Source organism: Schistocerca piceifrons, chromosome X (genome assembly GCF_021461385.2).
Source record: "Schistocerca piceifrons isolate TAMUIC-IGC-003096 chromosome X, iqSchPice1.1, whole genome shotgun sequence".
Taxonomy (NCBI): Eukaryota; Metazoa; Arthropoda; class Insecta; order Orthoptera; family Acrididae; genus Schistocerca; species Schistocerca piceifrons.
Genome location: NC_060149.1, coordinates 78,856,097 through 78,883,628, shown reverse-complemented (window position 1 = coordinate 78,883,628; position 27,532 = coordinate 78,856,097). Strand labels below are relative to the sequence as shown.

At 39.0% G+C, this 27,532-nt stretch overlaps 1 protein-coding gene across 4 annotated transcripts in view; it reads left to right on the top strand.

Moving 5' to 3' along the window:
• The window catches only part of LOC124722032 (neither inactivation nor afterpotential protein G-like), a 271,109-nt gene that overhangs the window by 97,777 nt on the left and 145,800 nt on the right, over window positions 1-27,532 (top strand). For 3 of the 4 annotated variants that reach the window (XM_047247220.1, XM_047247222.1, XM_047247219.1), the window contains 3 exons: window positions 7,090-7,248; window positions 13,630-13,780; window positions 13,867-13,991. In XM_047247220.1, coding sequence (XP_047103176.1) covers window positions 7,090-7,248; window positions 13,630-13,780; window positions 13,867-13,991 — 435 coding nt within the window. The remainder of the gene's footprint in view (window positions 1-7,089; window positions 7,249-13,629; window positions 13,781-13,866; window positions 13,992-27,532) is intronic. The other variant, XM_047247221.1, reaches the window with a different exon arrangement.

Here is a 27,532-nt window from a genome sequence, read left to right as displayed (position 1 = left end):
GGGTAATCTACACACAAATCACTTACAGAGTTTATTCACAAGTGATATATGGACAAAGTGCTACTAGGAATCAGTTTAAGCTATCTGAAGTCCACATTCCCAAGCAAAGCCCAGTCCAAGTCATATCAGAGTTCCATATATTACACATAGATTCCATCACAATAACACTGTAGTGAATATGATAACACTTGAGATGAGCATTCCACTGCTTGAGTCATAACACACACTAAAGAGAATAAGTCCAGCCCTGCACCCGATTATATGCCAGAGTCTGGCATGATTCCATCAGAGGAGGAGACAGAGGATCAGTGCCATCTGAGTAGTGGAGCCACAGTGGTCAATAGTAATTTTGCACCAGCTACTCACTTTCCATGGTAATGTCAGGTGGTGCCACTACAGTCTTGAATTTTTGTGTCAAAGTAAAATGATGTGTCCCACTGGTACAAAGTTTTGTTACACATTTTCACTGATTACTTTAGTTCTGTGCACAATGCATGTTAGCTTTCATTGGAAAATTATGGTTGTTCACTTATTTAAACTCACTAAAAAGCAATTACCCACATAAAAGGAAGCACAGGATAAATAAAAAAGTGTTTACTTTTATCAAGGGCTTCCATACTGAAGAGCGAAAGAAACTGGACACCTGCCTAATATCATGTAGGGTCCTTGCAAGCACGAAGAAGTGCTGCAGCACATGTGGCACGGACCCCGCTAATGTGTGAAGTACTGCTGGAGGCAACTGACATCATGAATCCAGCAGGGCTGTCCATAATTCAGTAAGAGCACAAGGGATGGAGATCTCTTCTGAACAGCACATTGCAAGGCATCTCAAATATACTCAATAATGTTAATGTCTGGGGAATCTGGTGGCCAGTGGCAGTGTTTAAACTCAGAAGAGTTTTCCTGGAGCCACTCTGTACCAACTCTGGACATGTAGGGTGTCACATTGTCCTGTTGGAATTGCCCAAATCTGTCAGAATTCACAATGGACATGAATGGATGCAGGTGATCAGACAGGGTGCTTCCATATGTGTCACCTGTCAGTCATATCTAGACATACCAGGGGTCCCATATCACTCAAACTACACATACCCCACAGCATTACAGAGCCTCCACTGACTTGAATACTCCCCTGCTGACATGCAGGGTTCATGGATTCATGAGGCTGTCTCCATACCCACACACATCCATCTGCTCGATACAATTTGAAATGAGACTTGTCTGACCAGGCAACATGTTTCCAGTCATCAACAGTCCAATGTTGGTGTTGACAGGCCCAGGCGAGTTGTAAAGCTTTGTGTCATGCAGTCCTCAAAGGTACATGAGTGGGCCTTTGGCTCTGAAATCCCATATTGATGATGTTTTGTTGAATGGTTCGCACACTGACACTTCTTGATTGCACAGCACTGAAATCTGCAGCAGTATGTGAAAGGGTTGCAATTCTGTCATACTGAATGATTCTCTTCAGTTGTTGTTGGTCCCATTTTTGCAGGATTTTTTTTCAGTTGCAGCAATGGAGATTTGATGTTTTACCGGGTTCCTAATATTCACAGTGCACTTGTGAAATGGTCATACAGGAAAATCCCCACTTCATCACCACCTCAGAGATACTGTGTCCCATTGCTCATGTGCCAACCATAGCACCACATTCAAACTCATTTAAATCTTGATAATCTGCCATTGTAGGAGCAGTAACTGATCTAACAATTGCATTAGACATTTGCAGTCTTATATAGCCATTGTTGACTACAACACTGTCTTCTCCCTGTTTACGTATCTCTGTATTTGAATACGCATTCCTATGCTTGTTTCTTTGGCTCTTTAGTGTATCATAGGTACAAATGAGAACATAATAGTATTTTATTATTGTTGAAAGTAAGATACAGTATAACTGTATTTATATTGTGGCTAGAGGGGACCCACTTGTTTCCTAGGTGATCTGCTCTCTATTTTAGGTCAAAATGAGACAAATTAACTTCTTGTAATCTGGTTCCACAGCTTCCACAAATTTTTTAAGTGGCACCATTTCCCACTGTTTGCTGTGACTTTTATATTGTGCTATTGTAATTTTGTCTAATGTGCCATTGTCAAGCATTTACAAAGATATAATACAATGTACTGAGAAAAACACAATAAGAGAATAACACTATGTACAACAAATTTTCAGTGTGTTAACATTCACATTAATATAAGAGTTTATGTCATATTACGGCACAGAAACAGAATAAAAATAACAACTTACTTGCAGAGCTCTGTGACCCTTGATGGCAAACACCAGAGATCTATACAACATGTTACTCATGTCATTGATAACAACTTTTGACTCTATTACAATCATGTGAGATGCACCCCTGCTCTCTCCTATTATGTGTTTCTTGGTACTTTGTACCATATCAGTGGAGATGCTATAAACCAAAATTACAGTAGCACTATAAAAACACAGTCAAAGGCAGAAAATGATGCAATTTAAGAAATTTGGTAAAAGTTGCAATGATTTGTGGTGTTATCTTTTGGCTATGCTGTTAGGTAGGAGATGTTAGCTCGTTCATTTTATATTTAGTATATCACCCAGCCACAATATCCTAACTAATTCTTCTAATTTCTGTTGCTTGAGTTTATGTGTCTGGACTTTCAACAAAGATTTTATGGTACAGTTTTTTAGTTTTAAACATTTTTGTCCTGGGATCTTACATTTCTAGATAAATCAACCAATATATTGCTTACTCCTACATATATCTCATAGAAAGACCATGAAAGCAAAATTAAAGAGCTACAAGCCCACACAGATGCTTACCAGAAACTTTTGTTCCTATGAACCATTTACAACTGGAACTGGTGGGGGGAAACTGAGAGTGGTACACAAGGTACACTCATGTTCTCTGCCACACAGCGTAAGGTGGAGTGTCAATGTAGATGTAGAAATTTATTTTCTGTCCACTTCTAAACACGGATGCTCTATTAGGTGCAGTGAAAGATGATTTGAGGCTCCATAAACTGGATGATTAACATGTTGTTGTTGTTGTGGTCTTCAGTCCTGAGACTGGTTTGATGCAGCTCTCCATGCTACTCTATCCTGTGCAAGCTTTTTCATCTCCCAGTACCTACTGCAACCTACATCCTTCTGAATCTGCTTAGTGTATTCATCTCTTGGTCTCCCTCTACGATTTTTACCCTCCACGCTGCCCTCCAATTCTAAATTGGTGATCCCTTGATGCCTCAGAACATGTCCTACCAACCGATCCCTTCTTCTGGTCAAGTTGTGCCACAAACTTCTCTTCTCCCCAATCCTATTCAATACTTCCTCATTAGTTATGTGATCTACCCATCTAATCTTCAGCATTCTTCTGTAGCACCACATTTCGAAAGCTTCTATTCTCTTCTTGTCCAAACTATTTATCGTCCATGTTTCACTTCCATACATGGCTACACTCCATTCGAATACTTTCAGAAATGACTTCCTGACACTTAAATCAATACTGGATGTTAACAAATTTCTCTTCTTCAGAAACGCTTTCCTTGCCATTGCCAGCCTACATTTTATATCCTCTCTACTTCGACCATCATCAGTTATTTTGCTCCCCAAATAGCAAAACTCCTTTACTACTTTAAGTGCCTCATTTCCTAATCTAATTCCCTCAGCATCACCCGACTTAATTAGACTACATTCCATTATCCTTGTTTTGCTTTTGTTGATGTTCATCTTATATCCTCCTTTCAAGACACTGTCCATTCCATTCAACTGCTCTTCCAAGTCCTTTGCTGTCTCTGACAGAATTACAATGTCATCGGCGAACCTCAAAGTTTTTATTTCTTCTCCATGAATGTTAATACCTACTCCTAATTTTTCTTTTGTTTCCTTTACTGCTTGCTCAATATACAGATTGAACAACATCGGGGAGAGGCTACAACCCTGTCTTACTCCCTTCCCAACCACTGCTTCCCTTTCATGTCCCTCGACTCTTATAACTGCCATCTGGTCAAAGAAAGGTGCAGGAGCAGATGAGGCACAGAGAACTCAACTAACCCACAAAATCTGTAGTTGTGAAGCACAGCATAGCTAATTTTTGATGACAACAGTATAAATATGTTCAGATATTTTCTAGAGAACCATCAACAGGTTGTGCGCATTGGTAGGGAGAAATCAAATTTGGTTAATGTTAGGTATGAAGTGCCTCAAGGGTCAGTGCTTCGACCTTTACTGTTTATGCTAATGATTAATGACATGCCCTTGTCCATAAATTCTCTCACAATATTGTATGCTGATGGAACAACTTTTATACATAAAAACTCTGATCTAGGTACACTGAAAACACTGACCAAAAATACCCTTGCTCAGTCCTCATTATGGTTCAAAGCTAATTGCTTCTTACTAAATGAAAACAAAACTCAGACATTTTACTTTAGCCTCAGAGATATTCCTAATGACCATGAACTAGAAACTGTCAAATTTTTAGGTGTTACTATTGACAATAAATTGACATCAGAACCACACATTAAAAATATATTGGCTAGGCTTTCAAGAGTTATTTATCTAATTAGAAATTTAAAAAGACATGTTCCCAATGACTATGTGAAATCAGCATATTTTGCCTGCTTCCAAAGCATCATTTCTTATGGAATCTTACTGTGGGGTAGTAGCTGTCATGTAAGTGACATTTTACTTTTACAGGAGAAAGTAATGAGAATAATAACGGATTCTGATAAAACAGTACATTGTAAACCTCTGTTTATTAAATTGCAGAGTCTTACAGTAGTAAACTTATTCATTTACAATGTTTTATTGTACATTAGAAAAAATGTCTCTAATTTTGTGTTGAGAAGTGATATTCATAGCCACAATACTAGAAACAGAACATCTGTAGACGTGCCATATCATAGATTATCAAAATTGCAGAACTCCTACCTAGTTCTTGGACTATGGATGTTTAATAGACTAAGTGCTGACCTTAAAGAACTGCCTGTAAATATTTTTAAAGCTAAATCATACAAGCTACTAGTGAACAATCTGTTTTACACCACTGATGAATTTTTTGAAGATGAAAATACTGCATTCTAATGTCTACTTATTTTATGTAAGCCAATTTACATCAATATTGTAGTTTATGTAGAAATATATGCTCTTGACTTTGTCTATTGCTGTGATCAGCCGAATGACAATAAAAATTTATTATTATTATTATTATTTATTACTGGGGACTCTATGAAATATGAACAAGTGGAATGGTAAGGAAGGAATATCAGGGTTTAACATCCTGTTGACATCAAGGTCATTAGAGACGGTTGATGTAGATTGCTCACTGCAATTTGAGCTCTCCATAATTAGAGACTGACAGAAAAAATTATTGACAGGAAATACTAAGACAGATTTCATTGTTTTGGGATTGTATTCTTAATGGCCCGCATCTCGTGGTCGTGCGGTACGTTCTCGCTTCTCACGCCCAGGTTCCCGGGTTCGATTCCCGGGTTCGATTCCCGGCGGGGTCCGGGATTTTCTCTGCCTCGTGATGGCTGGGTGTTGTGTGATGTCCTTAGGTTAGTTAGGTTTAAGTAGTTCTAAGTTCTAGGGGACTGATGACCATAGATGTTAAGTCCCATAGTGCTCATAGCCATTTGAACCATTTTTTGTATTCTTAATGAGGCTTTGAAATATGAGTGACTGATGGCCTGACCAACAGAAACAGTGGCTTCACTTTCAATAAAGTGTGGGATGCAGTGTTCAGTCAACTGAAGTCATAATGTCAGCTGAGAGTAGCTTCCGTGTCCATATGAGAGACTTTAGTTCACACCCAGCATTCGGTGCTCATGTCTCCCCTCCTCTCCCCTCCACTCCACTTGATATGGCATGCAGTTTTGTAGTGTGGAAAAAAAGGGGAGGGGAGTATAAAGGAGGTGTGATGTAGCAAAGTCACTCATTCTACGGATATCACCTGAAGGTGATGACATGATATGCCGTCAAAATCTCCTGTTTCATAAATAATTGGCTGGAAAGCCAAGAGTAATACAAACAGTTCCTCAAATTCTGCCCATCATGTTTCCATAATGACTTGAGTAATGACCGAGTGAGATTGTACAGTGGCTAGCACACTGGACTCGCATTTGGGAGGATGACGGTGCGAACCTATGTCCGGCCATCCTGATTTAGGTTTTCTGTGATTTCCCTAAATCACTTCAGACCAATGCCAGGATGGTTCCTTTGAAGGGGTATGACCAACTTCCACCCCCATCCTTCATGGCCAACTTCCTTACCCATCCTTCCCTAACCCGATGTGCCCAACGACCTCACTGTTTGGTCCCCTCCCCCAAATTCACCAACCAACCAACTTGAGTAACGCCAGTTTGGAATTTGTTACATGTCTAGAATATTTCATGTCTTGCATATTACCTACTACTAGGGTAATCAGAAGTTGTATGTGTGCTGAAATTGTAAAAATGCTGCCCACACAGCTTGCTTTGATAGTGATGGTCCTTAAGAACTTCTTTTTTTATATATATATATTTCAGGAAAAAAGATTTATGGCATTACAGAATATTGTACATTTATACTTATGTTTTGTATTCAGTGAGAATGTGTTATCAATTTTGTTTCCAGACAAGGTTTTAATTTCCACCTCTCAAGAATTTTGTAAAAAATGTACTAACATTTATGGAACAACAATTTAGGATACATCATATGTTACAATGTTGATAAGTATATGAGGTATAATTGGAGAATTAAAAAAATGTCGTACTTCATAATCATTCCCAGTTTTCATTAGTAGGCTCACATTCTCCTGTTTTTCTGCACATACAAGAATAAAAGTTTTCATTAGTAGGCTCACATTCTCCTGTTTTTCTGCACATACAAGAATAAAATTCATTACCTGTAAATAAAAAATTCCTTTCTTTTTAGTTCTTATCAAATACTGGCCTTGCCCTTTATGTGTGTGTGTGTGCGCGCGCGCGTGTGTGTGTGTGTGTGTGTGTGTGTGTGTGTGTGTGTGTGTGTGTGTGCACACGTGCACACGCGCATGTGTAAAATAGCTGTGGTGGCGAGTAAGTTGCCTGAAAAGTCTACTCTCTCTCAGTTTTTTATGCAATCTCATTTTCTAGGTGACTGTCACAAGAGAAGCAGTTACTGGTGTGGAGCTTGACTCTGGTGTGAGAATTACTGCTCGTCAGGAAGTAGTTTTGAGTGCGGGTTCCATCAACACACCACAGATATTGCTCAGATCAGGCATTGGCCCTAGACAACACCTAGATTCTTTGGGGGTATGAAGAAGTATTTTTAAATATTATGTGTAAATCACATGCTAAACTCTGATAAGTTTCTGACTTCAATGAATATTTAAAGTTTCTTCATTAAATCTGCCATCACACATAAATTCTATTGCAGAAATTATGAATGTACCAAGAAAGCTCTAGGACAGTCTTCAGCTTCAAACTGAAACTGAAATCTGTGCTTTGGTTTTTCTGACCCAGTCAACATTTCTTCAACTTGCAGACAATTTTCATAGCTGACATTTCATACTAACCTATAACTTTTAATAAACACAGAATATTTGTATAACTTATTCCTGACGTTCTCACCACATTGAATTATAGTAAAAGTTCAAAATTTTGCTGATAATCTCCACCATCTGTTTCAGGATCACGTAGTAGCCCTGACTGTGGCTGTAAGAGTTTCGTACAGGGTGATTTTGCTAAATGGGGAGAAACTGCAGAAAATGATTGCTGAGATGATAAGGGACAAAAAAGTTGATATGGTCACATGACAGAAAATGTTTACAAGGGAGGTACAACCATTTGAAGGTGAAAATAATAGCTCTTTGACAATGTAGGTTTCAGTGATTAAAAAGCACAGATGAAAACACACCAGTCAAGTGTGAATATTAGCTCCAGTTCTAGGGGGCACTGAGGTGGAGCACCCCATCATATAGTAGTCATGTTACCCTTCATACCATCAAAGGCATCTCTTCCAGCAGGGTGGCAGGGTCATCTGCAGGAACTGCAGATACGAGATCTGTTCAAAAAATTCCAGAACATTTGTAATTTTGCACCAGTGGTGTGTTGATGTGAACTGTGGTTGGCATCCCTGCACATGCCTGTGTTTAATGTGTAACTGCAGGCAGTTTCATTGTTGTATGTCTGCTAGTTATTGTTCAGTGCTGTATTGAGTAGAATGTTGTGTCACACAGTTTGTGACTTTCGAGATGGAACAGTTAGAGGAGCAATGCATCTGCCTTAAATGTTGTATGAAACTCAAGAAAACTTTTACAGAGGCCCACTAAATGATGCAGGATACTTACAGTGATGGGTATTTAAGCCATACTTGGTGTTACAAATGGTTCACATGGTTTAATAATGGCCAGTTGGAGTTAAAGATGACCATTGTTAGGATGCCCTTCAATGTCTACAGACAATGCTCATGTCAGGAATTTCAACAAAATTGTGTGTGCCAGTTGAAGACTGACCACCTGGGATATTGCAGAAAATGTAATATTTGAGTTGTATCATGACAGGAAATCATGATACTATTTCTTGGAATGTATTGTGTTTCCACCAAGTTCGTCCCACAGCTAATGAGTCAAGACCAGAAACACCTTTGCCTCAAAATCTGTGTAGAAGTAGCACAAATGAGAATGAGACATTCCTTAAGAGAAACATAAATGGTGATGAGACCTGGGTCTATGATTATGATGTTGGGACCAAGTTCAATCTTCACAGTGGATTGGGTGAGGTTCTCCAAAACCAAGAAAACCTTGTCAGGTCAGGTCAAATGTCAAAACCATGCTGATAGTATTCTTTGACTTGAATTCATGCCACAGGAACAAACTGTTAATCAATGGTACTATTGGGATGTTTTGTGATGCCTGGGAAGGAAACAGCCTGAAATTTGGTGCGACAATTCGTGGCTCTTACATCATTATAATGCATCTGCACATTAATCCCTGTTCATGTGTGACTATTGCATGAAAAACGAAATCACTGTGCTGCCTTATCCTCCACACTCTCCAAACCTGTCCTTTTGGATGTTTTCTTATTTCCAAAGTTAAAAACCCTGTTGAAAGGATGAAGATTTGCAATGATAGATGAGATAAAAGAATATTCGCATATGGCACATCATGCAATCCCGCGGGAGATGTACCAAGACTGCTTGTGCAAGTTGAAATGGCATCAGGACCAGTGTATCAATTGTGGAGGAGAGTATTTCAAAGGAGACCATGCACAATAAGTAAAAGGAAGCTCAGAAAGATTTTATGGATAAGGTTCCAAAATCTTTTGAACAGATCTTGTATACCTCATCTGGGAGGCATTGTGGCATGATGACGGGTCCCACAAGGCAGTTACCACTAATCCCCACAGCACAATGTGTCTGATCTAGTGCCGATGGTTCACTGCCACTATACCGTGGCTATTGTCCAGTGCCCACAGATGGGTGTTGTGCGCGTTGATGATACTATCCTTCATAAACACAGCCTTGTCTGGTGGCCTGTGCAACAAATCAGCAACAAAACTGTCACTGCAGAGGCAAGACCACATGTAGTAAGGCCTGCATGTGTTGTAAGTGGTACAGATAGTAGCATTTTTAGTGGATAATATTCCACATGGTTATCTGATTTACTTCATCCTGGAAGGCCATCTGCCTGGTGCATTGTAAGTGATACAGATAGTAACAGCTCAAGAATATTTTATATGAGCATGTCATCATGACAAATTTTGTTTCTGTAGCAGAACATTTGTATAAATTGCAGTGTTGTAACCCTTAATCATATAAAAATTTATTGTCTGAAACATGATCACTTGGCTTACCCAATAATGGTGGGACACCTGCCTGGTGTTGATCTCCACTTTCAATTGGATATACCTTCATTGCAGCATATTTCCAGTCATATGTCCATATGATCTTTTTTGCCTTTTACCCTCTCAAGAATCATTTCTTACTGTTTGTTCCCAGTTAGAAAAATCACCCTATGTAATGAATAATTGGCAACAACTCAAGAATATTTTATATGAACATGTCATCATGAATAATTATGTTTCTGTAGTAGCCTCTTTTTGTAAGTCACATGTTGTAACTCACAATCATATAAAAACTTATTGTCTTAAACATTTGAGTGGTTCTCAGTCAATATCCACACTCACACCAATTTTAATGTTTTTATTATTATTATTATTATTATTATTATACTCACAGTTTACCTTGTATGACATATATAGTCACAAATTTATATGTTTCACACTTTATTTTAGACTGATTTCATTTTCACCAAGTAGGCTGAAATAGACAATTTAATGTTTAAAAGCACCATTTCACATTAAATAATGATTTTTGTTCCTGCTTTAGAGCATACATGAGCATGTGCTGTCACCTCTTGTACATTTTAACAAGCATTAAATGATTCCTCAAATGCAACGGTTTCTTAGTAGAGCACATCTTGAGTTATGTGTTCTGTTGTATCTGCTTCTGTTTTTAGATCTCCTGTCTAATAAGTAGCCAAAGATTCACATCCTGTGAAAAGCAAGACACAGAGCTGGCTTTCCCTAATGTGCAAATTTGCCATCAGTGATTCTTAGTACTCTCAAACCATCTCCAAGTGACTGCTCCTGATCACCAAGAGATACAACATACAACAGTCCATGATTAAACTATCCATGCTTAAGTTAATGTGATAATGGAAATTTCTGTATGTAATACAACCAATGGAGCAAGTAAACTGTACAGTGTTCAAATAACTCACCGGAATACAGTTGGGTAATGCCCTCAACAACTGCTGATACGTAACAGTTGAACACCTTGCCATTTTCTTGCACAAATGCAGTGGGAGATCACTGTGCAAGACAATTTAAACCTTCATTAGATTGTGTTGTGTCAACAGGGAACCAAATGACACTGTTTGTGGAAAGACAAGAGACACAGTAACCAACAATGAGCAATGTCAGACATTACTGATGGTGAAACATTAGCCAGCAAGATGAGAGAGCAAGTAGTGTTAACTCTGTTCCCTGTTTGTTTAACCAGAGAGAGAGTGGTATTTCAAGTAGAATTTAGACAAAAACCTTCAACTTTAATTCTAAGGTCACCTGCTAATTTAATATCAACAGTTTTTGTAATAAAAGCTGCCCCAATAACTGGAAGCACATGCCAGAGTGTCTGTGTTATTATTATGCATAGGATGTCTGAAACCTAGTCAATATTCTGCCCTCACAGATCTATTCTGCTGTTGTGTGTGTGCTGATTATGCTCACTACAATAGTCCTGCATGGTCCTAGTGATATGACCAATGTGTGACATGCTGAAGCATGGATGTATGTTATTGCTATCTAGACTTTAGATATGCAGTCAACCAGCTTTACTGCCAATCCCAACCACTATGTCCAAGAAAGAAGCTTGGTGATGGGAACATGATGGGAATCAATGATAGTTGTTTTGTCAGTGACATATATTTGTTTTGCAATATCTCACTAGATGTTCCAGACAAACTCTTATTTTAATGTCTGCACTGGCATGTTGAACTAATGGTATGGCTTGACCACCGATCCTGGAGGGTACACACTCTGCTGATAAGCACATTGCACTACCATGTGAACCATGTGAAACAAAGTTCAACACACAGTTTTCATTGTGACTCACAGAGTGTTGTGTCTTTTGTGTGCAGATGAAAGACACTGTGAAATGAATAAATGAGCAAAACTCAGCATAGGTGTTTGTGTGGAGTTGTGTTAACTTGATCCATATGGTCTGTGGCAAGAAAGATTGGAGGTTTGTGTCATGTTGCAGTGTCCAGCTCACACTGGCTGCCTGCTTTGTCTCGTGCTGGCTCGTGAGTGTCACACTATTGCCAAAATTTGGCATAATGGTAAACCTGCATGAGTGGCCCAGCAACTGCCAGGTACTGTTTGCTTATGTCTGCTGTGGTCACTGTTCCACCATTCACATGTTTCTGCAGTATGGCTGCCACAATGGCACAACTACAATTCTCAAAATCTAGGTCATTCTTTACAGATACTGCATGCCTCGTCATTATTTGATCACTGATAAAGTTTGTCAATACACAGTTTTGCTTACATCAAGGCAGCATATTGTCTTCTCTTTCTTTTAAGGTGCACACAGGTGAACAGCCTATTGGCCCTGCAACTCAGTCTTTTATTTATGTGGATTACATAGCATTTTCTACCCAAGCAACAACATTTAAAGAGAATGAAAACAAACTCCTCACTACTCTCAACAACTTGGATATGTCTTTCAAGTAAAACAAATTATAAAAAAATATATCTAAAAACAAAGATGATGAGACTTACCAAACAAAAGCGCTGTCAGGTCGATAGACACACAAACAAACACAAACATACACACAAAATTCTAGCTTTCGCAACCAACGGTTGCTTCGTCAGGAATGAGGTAAGGAGAGGGAAAGATGAAAGGATGTGGGTTTTAAGGGAGAGGGTAAGGAGTCATTCCAATCCCGGGAGTGGAAAGACTTACCTTAGGGGGAAAAAAGGACGGGTATACACTCGCACACACTCACATATCCATCCGCACATACACAGACACAATTTAGGATTATTTATGTTAATTCCCAAAATTTTCATATATAGACTAGTGGCAATATTGTATTTTTGACAGTTGTAATGTATGTAATTAATGTGAAACTAGAATCAGAACATAAATAACAGATACTAAATGCACCAAATACACAGTTATAACCTATAGCAACACTTCATTGTTCTTGTTATCATCATTTTCATTAAACACATTATGCAGCTTGAGATTCAGAGAAGACTGTCTGTCCCCTTCAGGCATTTACTCTACTAGTGTTGTGAAGTCTTTTAAGTCTTTGTGTTTCCAGGTTGATATTTTCCTTCCACCTACATATCAGGCACTAGATTTTGCCAGAAATCTATGAACTGTGGGGAAATCCCAAATTCTGGTCTCCATCAACGTCACTTGCAGAAATTGGTGACCTTCCAAGACACCAACAAAGAACATGTTACACTATTACCACTCTATCTCTGATTACAGAGTATTACTATATATGTGATTTAGATACTAAATTATTTTGGGAATCCTAGATAACAACTGAGCAGTGCAGCATAACAAATTATACTTTGTGCATTGAGCTCATATGGAACTGAATACCAGATAAATCAATGAAGCAACTTTTCATGTATGTTCAAATATACAATGTGGGCCTACAGCACAGATAAAGTTGGTTAACCAGAAGAGCATGGATACATGCTACAATCTCGTAACTGTTGATGGTGTGCTTTTGGCCCTTATGCTTCTCAGCTCCTCAATTTATCAGTGCATGAATATTATGGGAAAATTGTTTTAGAGGCAGGTGGAAACTATGAGATGTTTAACAAGTTACTGAGAAACATGGAACAATGCAATGAAGAGATGAATGCAGAACAGGGAGAAATTAAAACTTGCATAAGACAAGATAACTTACGATCATAGTCTTCTCTCTATTTTCGTTCCACATGTAATGGTCTTGTCAGTGAGCAGTTAAGCTCTAACCTACAGTTTCTTTCTTCTAGATTGCCAAAGACTAGTGATTGATGAAGGCTCATAGTTCAATTTTGTGATACACTTTCCATACATACCTGATTCTGTTTGGAAATTTTGACATGTATGATAATGATTTGCAGATACCTGTAGTGTCAGATCTCCCAGTTGGCATGAATCTACATGATCATATGAATATGCCTCTGTATGTGAGCATTGATGCTCCATACAGTGTAACTATTGATAAAATCAAAAGTGTGCAACAAATATGGGACTATTTCTTCCATGGAAAAGGTAATATATAACTAACTGAAATGAGAAGTGCTTTAAAATTTCAAAGCTTTGGAATGAGATATGAACATACATTTAATATTCTTTAGGTTTATTTGCAACAACAGCTGTACTGGCAAGTGCCACCTTAGTACCAGATGCTGGATTAATATTGTTTGGTTTGGGGTCTGCTGATGAAAAGATCCTTAAGGATATTGCTAATTATAAATCTGATGTAAGTATCAGTTTAAAGAAGTTTACAAATTCTTTTATTTTATTCTGTAACTCTGTTAATTCTATTATATTATCTATATCTAAATAGAAAGGCTGAGTTTAACTATGTAATGTTTTACATATGCTGATTTCACTGCTATTGAAAACACAGGCCTGGTTCTTATTTCTATAATGAAATCTCCTTCAGCTTACCTCTATTTACTCTTCAGTTATTGAAGTAATTACCAATACTTTTGAGAAATTTACATCTTAAGTGCCTTAATCAGCAGCATCTTAATTTTTGAAGTGTCTTGTTATTCGTTTGGAAGACACAGCTATATCTTTGAACCATAACTTCTCAATCATTTGTGATTTCATTTTTAGACCTGTTAAGCAGAACATATCTCATTAGCTGCATACTGCTTTTTTCTTAGACCATACCAACATAAAAGATTCAAAACTGCTTGCTTTTCTAGGGAACTGTTTCTCATGATGTAGAGGTGAAGGCCTTCTTTTGACCTTGAACTATGAAAATATTAAATAACAAATCTTACTTGTTGGGTGTATAAAGAATTGTAGGAAGAATATGTGATTAAATTTGTAAGTGATTTGGGAGTATACAGGATGTGAAATTTAGTCTATAGAACCATCACTTTTCACAGCAACAGTGTCTCTAACCTAGCTGGGCATCATGTTGAAATGAGCTTGGATGATAGGTATACATATTTTATTCCATTTTACTTCAATTCTGTGCCAGATTTCATCAATACCAGTGGCTGGCAAGTAGTGGTATACCAGTCTCTTATCAACACATGTTTTCAGCAGGTGAAAGATCTGGAGAATGTGCTGGCATGTGTAATAGTTGAACAGCCTCTTTATTGAGGCAGGTCAGGACAGCACAAGCAATATATGATCTTGCATTAATTTGTTGAAACATAATATCACAGAGACTTCAGAGATAAGGCATGGACACTAGACTTAAATTAGTAACCTTGATCGGTTCCACATCCGAGATCAGGGCACCCAGTTATAACGCACACTGCAGAAGCAGGCAGATGTTAGAACCCTCAGAGGCTGTCACTCATGATTTGATTTGATTTGATTTGATTTATTATTGGTGCTGTAGATCATACAATTTTTACAATAAAGCACATCATGATATAGGACAAGTCAATTTGAAAAATTATGTTAAGATGGTATATGGCAAGAGATGACAGTAGTGGCACATAATTCACATAGCAGAATACATATTGATATATAGACAAAATATAAAAAAGGTGGTGTGTGATGAGAGATGATGGTGGTGCATACTGCACATAGCAGAATACATATAAGAGATACAGACAGAATATGAATAACAAACAATAATTAAATTATCTTACTAAGTAGAAATATCTACAAGTGAATATACAGCTTATTACAAGTAACTAAAATATTGTGGTACATAGTTCACATAGCAGAATACATATATGAGATACAGACAGAATATAGATAAGATACAATAATTAAATTATCTTACTAAGTAGAAACATCTACAACTGAATAAACAGCTTATTGCAAGCAATTAAAATTTTGTTTCAAGCAAATTCATGTACGTAATAAAACAGTGATTTAGTAGCAATTCCTTTTATTTAATTCTCACTATTTTTGGGTTCTTGCTTGTTTTTATGTCTGTTGGGAGGTGGTTGTATATTTTAATTACCATACATTTAACCCCATTTGCATATAATTTTGTGTTGTGAGTTATAATTTGTAACTATGTTTTGTTCCTGGTGTCATGTGTGTGGCGGTCTACATTTCTGTCGAGGGCGTCCAAGTGCTGTACTGTAAAACAAGCTAGTTCCAATATATAGAGGCATGGCAGTGGCAGGAATTTTAGCTGTTGAAATAGCGGTTTACAGTGTTCAGTTCTTTTTTTGCATTTCATTATTCTTACTACTTGTTTTTGTAACTTGAAAATTGTGAGAGAATCAGAGCTCTTTCCCCAGAAGATTATGCCATAGCTCAAGACAGACTCAAACAGGGTATGGTATACCAGCTTCAAGGTATCTACACTGGCTGTGTATTTTAATGATCATAATAGATAGCAGGTTTTACTAAGCTTTTGTGACAATGCCTCAATATGTGGTTTCCAATTTAGTGTGTTACTGAGGCTAAGTCCAAGAAATTTGGTGTCCTGCCTGTTTGTAATGTCATCTCTGCTGAAAACTATAAATGCATTGAAGGGGGTTAGATTTTGTCTAGTATGGAAGTTCATACTTACAGTTTTTTGAGCATTTATGAGTAGCCTTATTTGCTTCAAACCATGATTGTAAATGACAAATAGTTTCATTAACTGCATCTTGCAATGTGTCACCACTACTGGTTATCAGGATATTTGAGTCATCTGCATACAGAAAGGTCCTGGCATTTGGTATGTGTTCTGGGAGATCATTTGTGAACAATATGAAAAGAACAGGGCCAAGGACAGATCCCTGAGGGACGCCATTTGTTGTATGTAGTATATCTGACCTGCAGTGCCTGAATGTCTCTGATTTTCTTATTTCTACATATTGCTTTCTTTGACTAAGGTAGCTATGGAACCAATTGTGGGCTACACCTCTAATTCCATACTTATGGAGTTTCATAAGCAGCAGCTTGTGGTCAACCATGTCAAAGGCCTTGGACTGATCAAGAAATATACCAACAGCAGGTTGTTTATGGTCAACGAAACTTGAGCACTTTTCTAGAAATACATACAGAGCATGTGTGGTGGACCTATTTTTCCGAAATCCGTATTGGGAAGATGTGATTATGTTGTTAGAATTTAAACATATTTCTAATCTACAGGGTGGTCCAAAAGTCCAGAAACACACTCATAAAATTCAAATGGCGTAGCAAACAAGGAAACAGAGTCCCTACACACGAGGAATGGGAAGGGGGAAACTTTATAGGCTATGCCACCAACATGGCGGCCATCTAGAAAGCCGCCATCTTGGATTCAACTCCAAAGTTTCAAATGGACATGCGGTCATGTGACATATCAAACAGATAGAGAATTTCACCAGAAAAACAATGCTGTTGTTATTTTAAACATAGCTTTATTCATTCTCGGGTTATAGCCAGTTACATGTGGCAAAGGTGGGACGCTCGGCAGCATGTGTGTTTTGTGCTGAAGAGACATTACGCTGATGATACACAGTCCCAAGAGACAGCCAACAGTCATAGGAATGGCTCGATATGTTGTCCATTACGTTGGATTGTTAATGCTATTCTCCAAACCCAGTCCTGATCAACTTTGACCAACACATCTGGCTGAATTTGATCACACGCATCAACAATGCACTGCTTTAGATGATGCAAATCCCATATTTTCACAGAATAAACCAGTGCTTTGACATGACCCCAAAGATAAAAATCCAAAGGAGTCAAATCTGATGAACGTGGTGGCCCCTGCACAGTACCCATACGACCAATCCACTTTTGACGGAACTGCACATCCAGGTATGCTTGCACATTGTACCCATAATGTGGTGGGGCTCCATCATGCTGGAAGAAATCCGGAAATGTCACATCCTTTGTTAACAACGAGGGAAACACTTCTTCATCTACTAACCTCAGATAACCGTTGGCTGTTAACGTACCATCAATAAAAAAGGCCCATCGACTTTGGTACCCCACACACCACACCAGACCATCACTTTTTGTGAGTTGACCATTTTGGAAGCATCAATCCAGTGCGGATTTGTGTCAGACCAGTATCTGTGATTCTGCTTGTTCACTTCACCATTGATGAAGAAATTGGCTTTATCACTGAACAGCACCTGGTAGGGGGAATGTGGGTTTATCGGGAGCTGCTGTGTCACCCATTCTGCAAACTGTACCTGATGGTCTGGGTCATCCTCGTACAGGTGTTGGAGCAGCTGAATTTTGTACGGATGCCTTTTGTGCCGCAATAAAATTAGCAGTATGGAGGTACGGCTAACCTCACATTCTTGTGACAGGTGATGAGCATCCCGTTGCGGACTCTTGCTAAATGATGTCAACACGCTCACTGTTGTTGCTTCATTGGTGGCAGATTTTGGTCTTCCAGCCTTAGGTTTATCTGTGACAGAACCTGTTGCTCAGAATTTGGCCAAAATCTTGGCAACTGCACTGTGAGTGATTGGCTGTCTGGTTGGGTGACGACTGTTGAAATCCTCAGCAAGGACCCGTGTGCTTCTTTCTCCTGATATCAGGATGATTTCAATGCGTTCTTCATTTGTTAAGGACATTTTGTAACCTGGAAATAAGGAAAGAATGATTAAAACGTTAGCATGAGTAAATGATACCTAACAGTTAAACACATGTAACATACCAGGCATGGGATAGTCACTTTGCACTATTTCAGACTCCATTTATGACTTCTCAGTACATAATACTCACGCTGCCGAGCGTCACACTGCTGTCGCAAGTAATTGGCTATAACCCGACAATGAATAAAACTATGTTTAAAATAACAACGGCATTGTTTCTCTGGTGAAATTCTCTATCTGTTCAATATGTCACAATACCACATTCCCGTTTGAAATTTTGGAGTTGAATCCAAGATGATGGCTTTCAAGATGGCCGCCATGTTGGTGGCATAGCCTATAAAGTTTCCCCCTTCCCGTTCCTGGTGTGTAGGGACTCTGTTTTCCTGTTTGCTACTCCATTTGGATTTTATCCGGGTGGTTCCAGACTTTTGGACCACCCTGTAGTTAACATACAGTACTCAAATATTTTTGAGAAGGCAGATAGTATAGCAATTGGCCTATAGTTTGTCATGTCCGTTTTCTCTCCCTTCTTGTAGAGAGGTATAATTTTAGCAAGTTTTAGCTGGTTCGGAAATGTTCCCTCTAGAAATGATGTATTTATATTTGACAGGGGTCCACTGATGTAATTTGAACACTTATGAAGTAAGAAGCAGGGTATCAGATCATGCACTGCAGAATAAATCTTTTTGACTCTTTTTTTAATAATATCTTCAATTTTATACGGCGTTGTAGGAGATAGGAAAAAGGAGTTCAGAGGAGTATTATTTTTGAGACAAGAGTGTGCAGTGTTTGAAGAGTTAGTCAGGAGATTTGTGGGAGGAGTGTGAACAGTATTTGAAGAGTTGGTTAGGAGGTTTGTGGAAGTTTCTGAAAAATAGTTATTGAATTTATTGGCAATATTATGTGCATTTTCAGTCTTTTGTCCTTCTATATTTAGTGTGATTTTATCCTCTATCCTTAACTTTGTACCAGTCTGTTCATTTACTATACCCCAGATGGTCTTACATTTTTTGGAAGAGAACGTAATTGTTTTATCATTATGAGCTTTTTTAACCCATTTCATAACTCTCCTGTATGTGTTTTTGTAATTTTTGTAGTATACCTGGAACTCTTTGGATTTGCCACTGTCCAGTTTGCTAAGTCTGTGCAGCAGCCTCATCTCTGATGAAGTTTTAATACCTTTTGTGACCCAAGCATTCTGTTTTTTGTTATAGTCTTTGTTTTCTCTGGGAAGTGGCAATTAAAGTAATATCCAAATATCTGCAGAAAATTGTCATATTTTTCATTTGTTGTTGAGGAAGTAAATACACTTTGCCAGTCTTCTTTCTCTAAGCTAAGTACAAAGTTGGTTATGTTGTTATCACTATAACTTCTACATTTTATAACTGTTTCTCCTGTTGGGAGTGCATTGAGTGGTGAATTAAAATATATTGTTAGTGCACTGTGATCTAAAAAACCAACATCTATAATTTTTACAGTGCAATCAGTGTTAGTAGAAACCTGATCAAGACAGCTGTTTAATCTCGTAGGACATATAACTTTCATATTTAAGTTGAACGATATCATTAAATTTACTAATTGTGACTTTTGAGCAGATTCCTCAAGGAAATCAATGTTGAGATCACCACATATTATCATATTTTTTTGAGTTCTTGTGACAAGCTTTTTCTAGCAATAGTGCAAAGTTTCTGATGTGCATGCAGCCTCTCCTCCATGCACTCTACCAGCCGGCTGCCAAGTTATAGAGTCAGGCCCACCCAGTCTCGCCATTAGTTACGTGTTGACAGTATGACTAGGATTATCAGACAAGCAGTGTAGCCACTCTGTGGAAAGTGTCTTATTGTATAAGTTATTTCTAGACACAATAAATTGTTGTGTCCATTATTGTCTGTGCATTCTTGTGGTTAGAACACATTGGCAATGAATAGGGTCAAATTTTCACATGCTTTTTGTTGTGTCGTTGCTTTTTGCATCTTATTGTGACATGTAGTCTCTGCTCCAAATGATGGTGTAACAACAGAAGTTGCTCATCATAGTCATGCAACAGGCTTTTCCAGCATTGTTCTCTAAACCTTTGTCTCCAGCTCTGTTTCCTTCTTCATTCGCACCATATGACATGGCAGCAGAAGATTGGGAAGCATATGTGCACTGCCCATGACAACACTTCCATGCCTTCCATGTGAGTTGTTTTGGTCCAAGATTTCTCCTGCCTAGTAACAGGTGTTGCAGCAGTTGACCCAATCGCAGCAACATTCCTCACTGTTGTTTAACAATTTACGTTTGTTATTGCCTTCCTACTATCGCCACTGCAAGCACGTCATAGCAGGTAGGGTTGAATTCTACCAATGCAAGAAGCAGCTCCATCAGTCTTAACATGCCTGGGTTACAAACCTCCATGGCCTTAGACACAAGTGCCATTTCATCATGGCCAAGTCTAAAGGATCACACTCAGAAGTTGTGGTTCATGATGTTACCATTCATTCTGCCCTGGATAAGGAAGTCCAGCAACCAGCCCTCCAATTAGAGAACTGCTCCCACAAAGAGGTTTTGGCAATAGCCCAGTTGTAAAAGGTCTCCCACACTGCTGGTCAACAGCTGGAAGCTTGGTGCAACATTATGATGGTAAAGGGTGGCCTAGCTGCATTCACTGCATCCAGGCAGTATGACTTAAGCCTAGTTTACACGACGACATTGGGTTGCGCCACTCATTGTGTGGAATGAGTTGCACGCAAATGATTTCATATTTGACTGTAGACATGGCAAAAACCAGTATATACTCCAGTTTCATCATTTTGTGGTTTCCTGAGTCATGGTCTGAATTGAAAGTTTTGGCAGCTGCATGTCACACAAGTTGTGATAGAGCTCAAGCTTGTTGCTTGGAAACACTGCATAAGAAAAAAATAAGAAACGGGTTTCAGTTTGTGGCTGGATGAAGAACAGACATCAGCTGGTTGCTCAGCATCCTTGATGAAATAATTTATAATGAAAGACCCAAGAAGTTCTTTCAGCTATCTTAGAATGTCACAAGAATGGTTAATGTTTCTTCTAAGCAGAGTTATGCAATAAGGAGTAAAGGTACTGTAATGCATGAAACACTGTTGCCAGAACTGAAATTACATATCATATTGCATGCATTAAAATCGAGAACACTCAGCATGCTATAAGATGTGGTTTTAGTTGGTGATGTTGCTTTTTCATTAACACCAATAATTATTAACAATAATAATTATTAACATTAACAGCAGTAATTATTCTAAGCAGGTCACATTAAGAAGAGAATGGTTTGCAAACTACTGATCTGTACAGTGGCAATATTACAAAATTCAAACATATGTGAATGGCGAATACTGCTGTGACATTTTAAATAGATGAATATTGAATAAAGAATGTAGCTTCTTGATCTGTGTAGGGGGGGAAAAAAAAAAAAGTTCGAATGATGTGATTTTAGCCTTGTAGGCAAGAACATTTCTACAGATAGAATTAAATTTGCTTGTATTTTTCTTAATTCAATAAATTTTGCCCTGCAGCTTAGATATTGTCAAACTATCTATGTTCTGATTGCACGTGACAGTCTCAGAAGCAGCAATATATTGCTTATTTTTGTAATCAGCATTACTGAAACTCCACAAATACCTACACAAAGCATAGATATCCAAGAAGCGAACATTATTCTCCATTTCTCATTTCATATTTCAGTTTTTCTACACTCTACGAACAACATAACCTCAAAACCCATGCAACTTGTCTCGCCAAAGTTGGAACATGCAGAAACTGTTTAGTTTCACTGATGAGTTGTCCAAATCTGAGGCACGCACGTGCAGTGGCTGGTAGCGCAGTTGCCTGCAACATCGTGTAAACTAGGCACAGCACATAAACGGTGTTCCAGCCATCACTCCCTGTTGCCATCAAGTGTGTCTTGTTATTCCCAACATGACAGATCAGAGTGTCCCCAGCATTGGGCTGTCTGTCATAACTATCAAAACACAGGCCACACTGCGGTAGTCTGCTACTCAATGGAACAGAACACAGTATCAGAGAACATGGATATGGAAGTGTTGTTGTCAGAGCTCATCCCCAATGAGGATTCCAACAATCTTTTTATTGAGGTTTTGGTTCTCTCACAACAGCTGTGTCTGCAGGTAGACACCAGCACAGAGATTTCCCTGGTTAATGCCCAAACATATTTAAACCTTGGCTCTCCACCACTGTTGTCACTAAATGAGCTCCTCTGTGGATATGGTAAACATCGAATGCCTCGCTTGGACAATTCATAGCAGAATTTACCTATAAATCAGAGGCTGAGCCTATTACCTTTATTGTCATTCATGATGCAAGTTCAGCAAACCTTTTTTAGTTTGATGTCTTTCAGGCCTTACGCTTTTCAGTCTGGTCTCCATACCCTTAGTATCTGCCAAAGTCCTGATCAATCATTGGAATCTCTGACCTCAGAATTTTAGGATATCCTTTTGTCATGTATCAACACCAATGGTTGATATTTGGGATGGCATGTGTCCTGCAAATTTTACAGTGCTATCTGTAACAGGTCATATTCACTGTTCCGCACAGTTTCAATTACCTGGATGACACTGTTGTTATTGGATGTACAACAAGAGACCATCTGCACTACCTCTGGGCCCTTTTAAAAAAATGCTGGGCCATTGGTCTGTATTGAAATCTGCAGAAGTCCAATTTTTTCAAACCATCTTGTGGCAGGGCCTCTGACCCATGGAGGGTCTGACCAGAGCCATTACAGACATGCCACATCCCTTGGTATTGCAATAACTGAAGGCATTCCTACGTAAAATTGCCTATTACCACTTATTTATTCTGAGGACATCCACCATTGCATGCCCTTTCTACCTCCTTCTCCACAAGGATGCTTCCTTTGTCTGAGCTCTGGTAAGTGACCAAGCCTTCACTATGCTGAAGGAATGCCTCAGGTCTGCACCATGTCTAGCCACTTTTGATCCCAACAAATCACTGGTTTTGGCTACAGATGCCTGATGGTACAGTGTGTGTGGGGGGGGCTGTCCCCATCTGTCAGAATGTAGACAATTCAAAGAAGCCACTGGTGTTTGCATCCAAAATTCTCAGTCTAGCACAGATCCACTACACTCAGGTCGACAAGGAAGCTCTCTGGCCATTGTGTATACTGTCACTAAATTTCATTTTTCCTTCTATGGCACCAAAATCCAACTAATTACTGACCACAAACCATTAAATTTGTTATTTAGACCCATACCAACAGACCCCTTATTCTTTCTGCCCCTTGGCCTGGACCCCAAGTTAGATTGAGAAGAGCTAATGAGTTTTTTTCATTTGGATATCTTCTCCTGCCAAGTGGTCAATAGGTTTCCAATCACTAGTGCCCAACACGTCAAACCAACAGTGTCTGACCCCATCCTGAAGCAGGTTTTCTGCCTCATTCAGCAGGATTTGTCTTCTCATTCTCTGGGCCATACTTACAATTTGCTTCATAACTATGTTTTCTTGTGTCATTATTTCTTGGTCTTAAATGGGGTCCTCCTCCTGTCCATGGATGATGCAGATCAAAGGGTTGTTATCACTGGTTATTTGCAATGGGAGCTCTTACAGTTATTATATGCCGGCCACTGGGGTGTTTCCCACACCAAAGCCGTGGCTAACAGACATGTGTACTTGCTGGCATTCACCTGGAGCTGGAGTTTTTGGTTGCTACCTGTCCCCAGTGTACTAGTCAACAGGCTGCTCCCAAGGTTTTGTTCTCCACATGGCCTCCAGCATTCCAGCCCTGGGAATGTATCCAGGTGGATTTTGTGGGTCTGTTTCTGAATATGTTTTGGCTGATTGTCATTGATGCATTTCCACATTTTGTATATGTGGTCCAGTGCTTCTTGGCTCTTACTGAAGTCACTGTTTAGTCTCTCTCAAAAAATTTTTCCTTAGAAGGTGTGCCAGTTACTCTCATTCCTGACAATGGATCTCAGTTACTGTATCAGGTGGTTCATGATTTCTCTGTGTGGTCAGGTATTCATCATGTTTGCTCCCCTTCTTTTCATCCCCAGTTTAAGTGGGAAGCTGAGGACATGGTTCACGCCTTTAAGAACCAGATCAAAAAATATCTACAGACTTCCCCGCCAAGATGACAGTATGGTTTTTTCTCATGCCCTACTAGACAGCTCCTATTGATTCCTGTAGCCCTGCCAAGCTTCTCGATGAGCATCCGCTGAAGATGCTGCTTCATCTTGGTAGTCCAGGATCTCGTCCGTCATGTTCCATTGTACCACGTTTTCCACCAGGGACAGTATTCTGGTCCCAGGGGTTTGGTCAGTGCCTCCACTGGCTATTGGCAGTCATCGTACATCATAATAGCCATCATGTCTTCATCCTCCTGACCAGATACAGGGAGGTTCAGCGTCATTGAAATCAGCTCCATGTCTAGATGGGCAACCACATCCCCATCTCATCCACACTACCACCTTTGCTGGTGCCCTCTTCCACCTGTGTCAGCACTTCCACTTGATGAGCCCACAACCCCACAGCCTCCAGCAGCAGCTTTGGTGCCCCTTCAGCTAGTGGATGTGCCCCTCACTGGTTTGATGTCTCATGCATGGTCTCATCCTGCAGCAGAGTCATCTCTGGCTTCCACACCACTACCAGACATTGCCAGGTACTCTGGCTTGGACTGCCTGTCACTGCTGCTGTCCTTTTGTGCTCTGATAGGGGGTAGGATAAGGGCAGTCCATTCACTGACCACATTTGCCCATATTCTAAGGTATCTGGTGACCAGGAGTTGCTGCCCCTGTCACCTCCGGGGCCTCCATGGATGTGGACACCATCTTCACATCACAGCCATCCACACATTGCCTGGGCAATCTATGATGCTCCATCCCCAAGGAGGGAGGCTTGTTGTGACCAGCATAGATTTCACATGTGAGATCGAATGTGCAGTCCTAAGGTGCACTACAGAAGTCAGTAGACACAAGAACCATCAGAAGCCACCACTTGTGCATGAAAGCACAGTCTCTCCTCCATTTCCTCTACTGGCCAGCTGACCGCAAATAGAGTCAGGCCCGGCCAGCCTCGCCCTCAGTTAAATATTGACATTCTGACCAGGAATATTAGACTATTACTGTAGCCACTGCATGGCAAGTGTCTTCTTGTACAAGTTATTTCTAGACATAATAAAGTGCTGCATCTGTCATCACCTGTGTGTTCTTGTGCTGAGAACACTTAACACATCAGAAATTTAATGTCTGCTATCCAAAGTATCAGCTTTGTGAACCATAGGTGATTGTGTTGTGTACACAGTGGCACCCTACACCATCAAGTCAGGTGCTGGGAACATATGAAGATGATGAATGAATTTGGCAACATTCATTCTCCTCATAGTCTCCACTCTAAGTTTCATCCATCATGATGCTATATGCAGAACTGGTTTTCATCTAAAAGAGCACTGTGGTGTCACCCCTGCGTCCAGTGATTTCATTGGGTGATCACTGTTAGCATGCCTCTCACTGCTCCTGCAAAAAGGGAAACAGCAGCAATGGTTGCTGTGGTGACAAACCATAATGCTCCAGACATCATCATACTGTCCTTGTAAATACTTGTCTTATTAACACAAGCTCATTTCTCGATTAAAAATGTGGTCTGGCTATATGATAATGCATGACAATGTGAACAAAATATCTGTCCTCTCATATGCTTGTTGTATGGAAACTGGATTAGATTAGATTCAGTTTTCAATCCATAGACCCAAAAAATGAGACAATTTTCATGGGTGTAGAACATGTCAGCATGTATAACATAAAACATTTGATATAATACTTATTAACCTTATCATTTGTCAGGATATTGTCAAAATAGGTGAATGCAATGTGGTAAACTGGAACAGATAATATTTACAGAATTAACACGCCATCAACGTGAGACATTGTTATGCACAATTAATAAATTTATCATACACAAAATACCTAATCTTGACTGTTGTGATCAAGTGCTCTCAAAACTATCTAACAGATGTTCTTACTTAACCCTAGGATGCATGGTGCCGAAAACACACATGAATGCTTATGCAGGGCCTCCAAGGCCCTGCCCTAATTTAAAATTTTCCTCTTTTCATATAATCATTCTTTGGAGTTAAATTTATTTCTGTCAGATGTATTGCCATATTGAAAGATTCCGAGCCTGATTAACATTTTATTAATTTTTTCAAAAAAACTCTAAGAGTGAATTTTTATTAGTTACATCCAATTACATACAACATATACAAATGATTTTATTAATTCACTTATAAGTTGCAGTTTACATTTTATGACATTTATTACAACCAATTTCTTCAGTTAAAACATACTCATTATTCACAATATTATGTATATAGGTAATATTTTGACAAAAAGTTATTATTCATTGTTCACATAAAATTACATTTTTCTTAGTTTTCAACATGTGACAAACAAGAAGCACAAAGAACGCCACTATGTTCCTACAAATGTTTGTTTTACACTTAATGCATGTCATAGCACTTTTCCTGTGTTTATTATATGGACATTAATTGCATCTTCTTCTTTTTCCTGAAACAGGTAGTTGGTTCGGCAATATGACATCTTTTTGAACACCACATCTTTGCATGGCATCAACGATTTTGTTTGGAAGATTAGGGATCTGAATACGAAGTTCTATTAGTGGTCTTACCATTTCCTCTGCTAAATCTCTTAGGAACAAACACTTTTTATCACTCCTTCCACTATGGTATGTCAGATGTTGGGCAAAAATAAATTTTCACTGTTCATTGCTGCGACGTCCATCATATTCATCCATAATGCAAATGGCCATCTTCTTGTTGGTCTCTTGCAAGTGTAATAACAAATTTTCTGGTCCATTTGATTTACTCCACCATTCGTAGCATTATAGAACTTTATTATATCTGGTTTCTTTTTTGCATGAGTTTCATCACTGTTTCTGTCGTGTTGCATTGTGCTAATGAGAACTACAGACTTTTGCTTTTTGGGAACAGAACTCACCATTGTAACATCACCTCTAAATGCAAAAAAAGAGGAATGAATTGCTCTTGAGGCAGATGGTTTCATCTCATTAGGAATTTCTGGTTTACTTTATTTGATTGTTCCCACCACTGTAATTTGCTTCTGAAGTATCTCTTCTGCCAGCTGCACACTAGTAAAGAAGTTGTCAAAAGTAATATTTTTTGATGATCCTTCAATGCTTTTAGCAAGATCTTTCACCACATTCAATCCAAGATTTTTCTGAATAGGTTCATAGGGCTTCCTTCCTGTGTAAACAATTCCTTCTA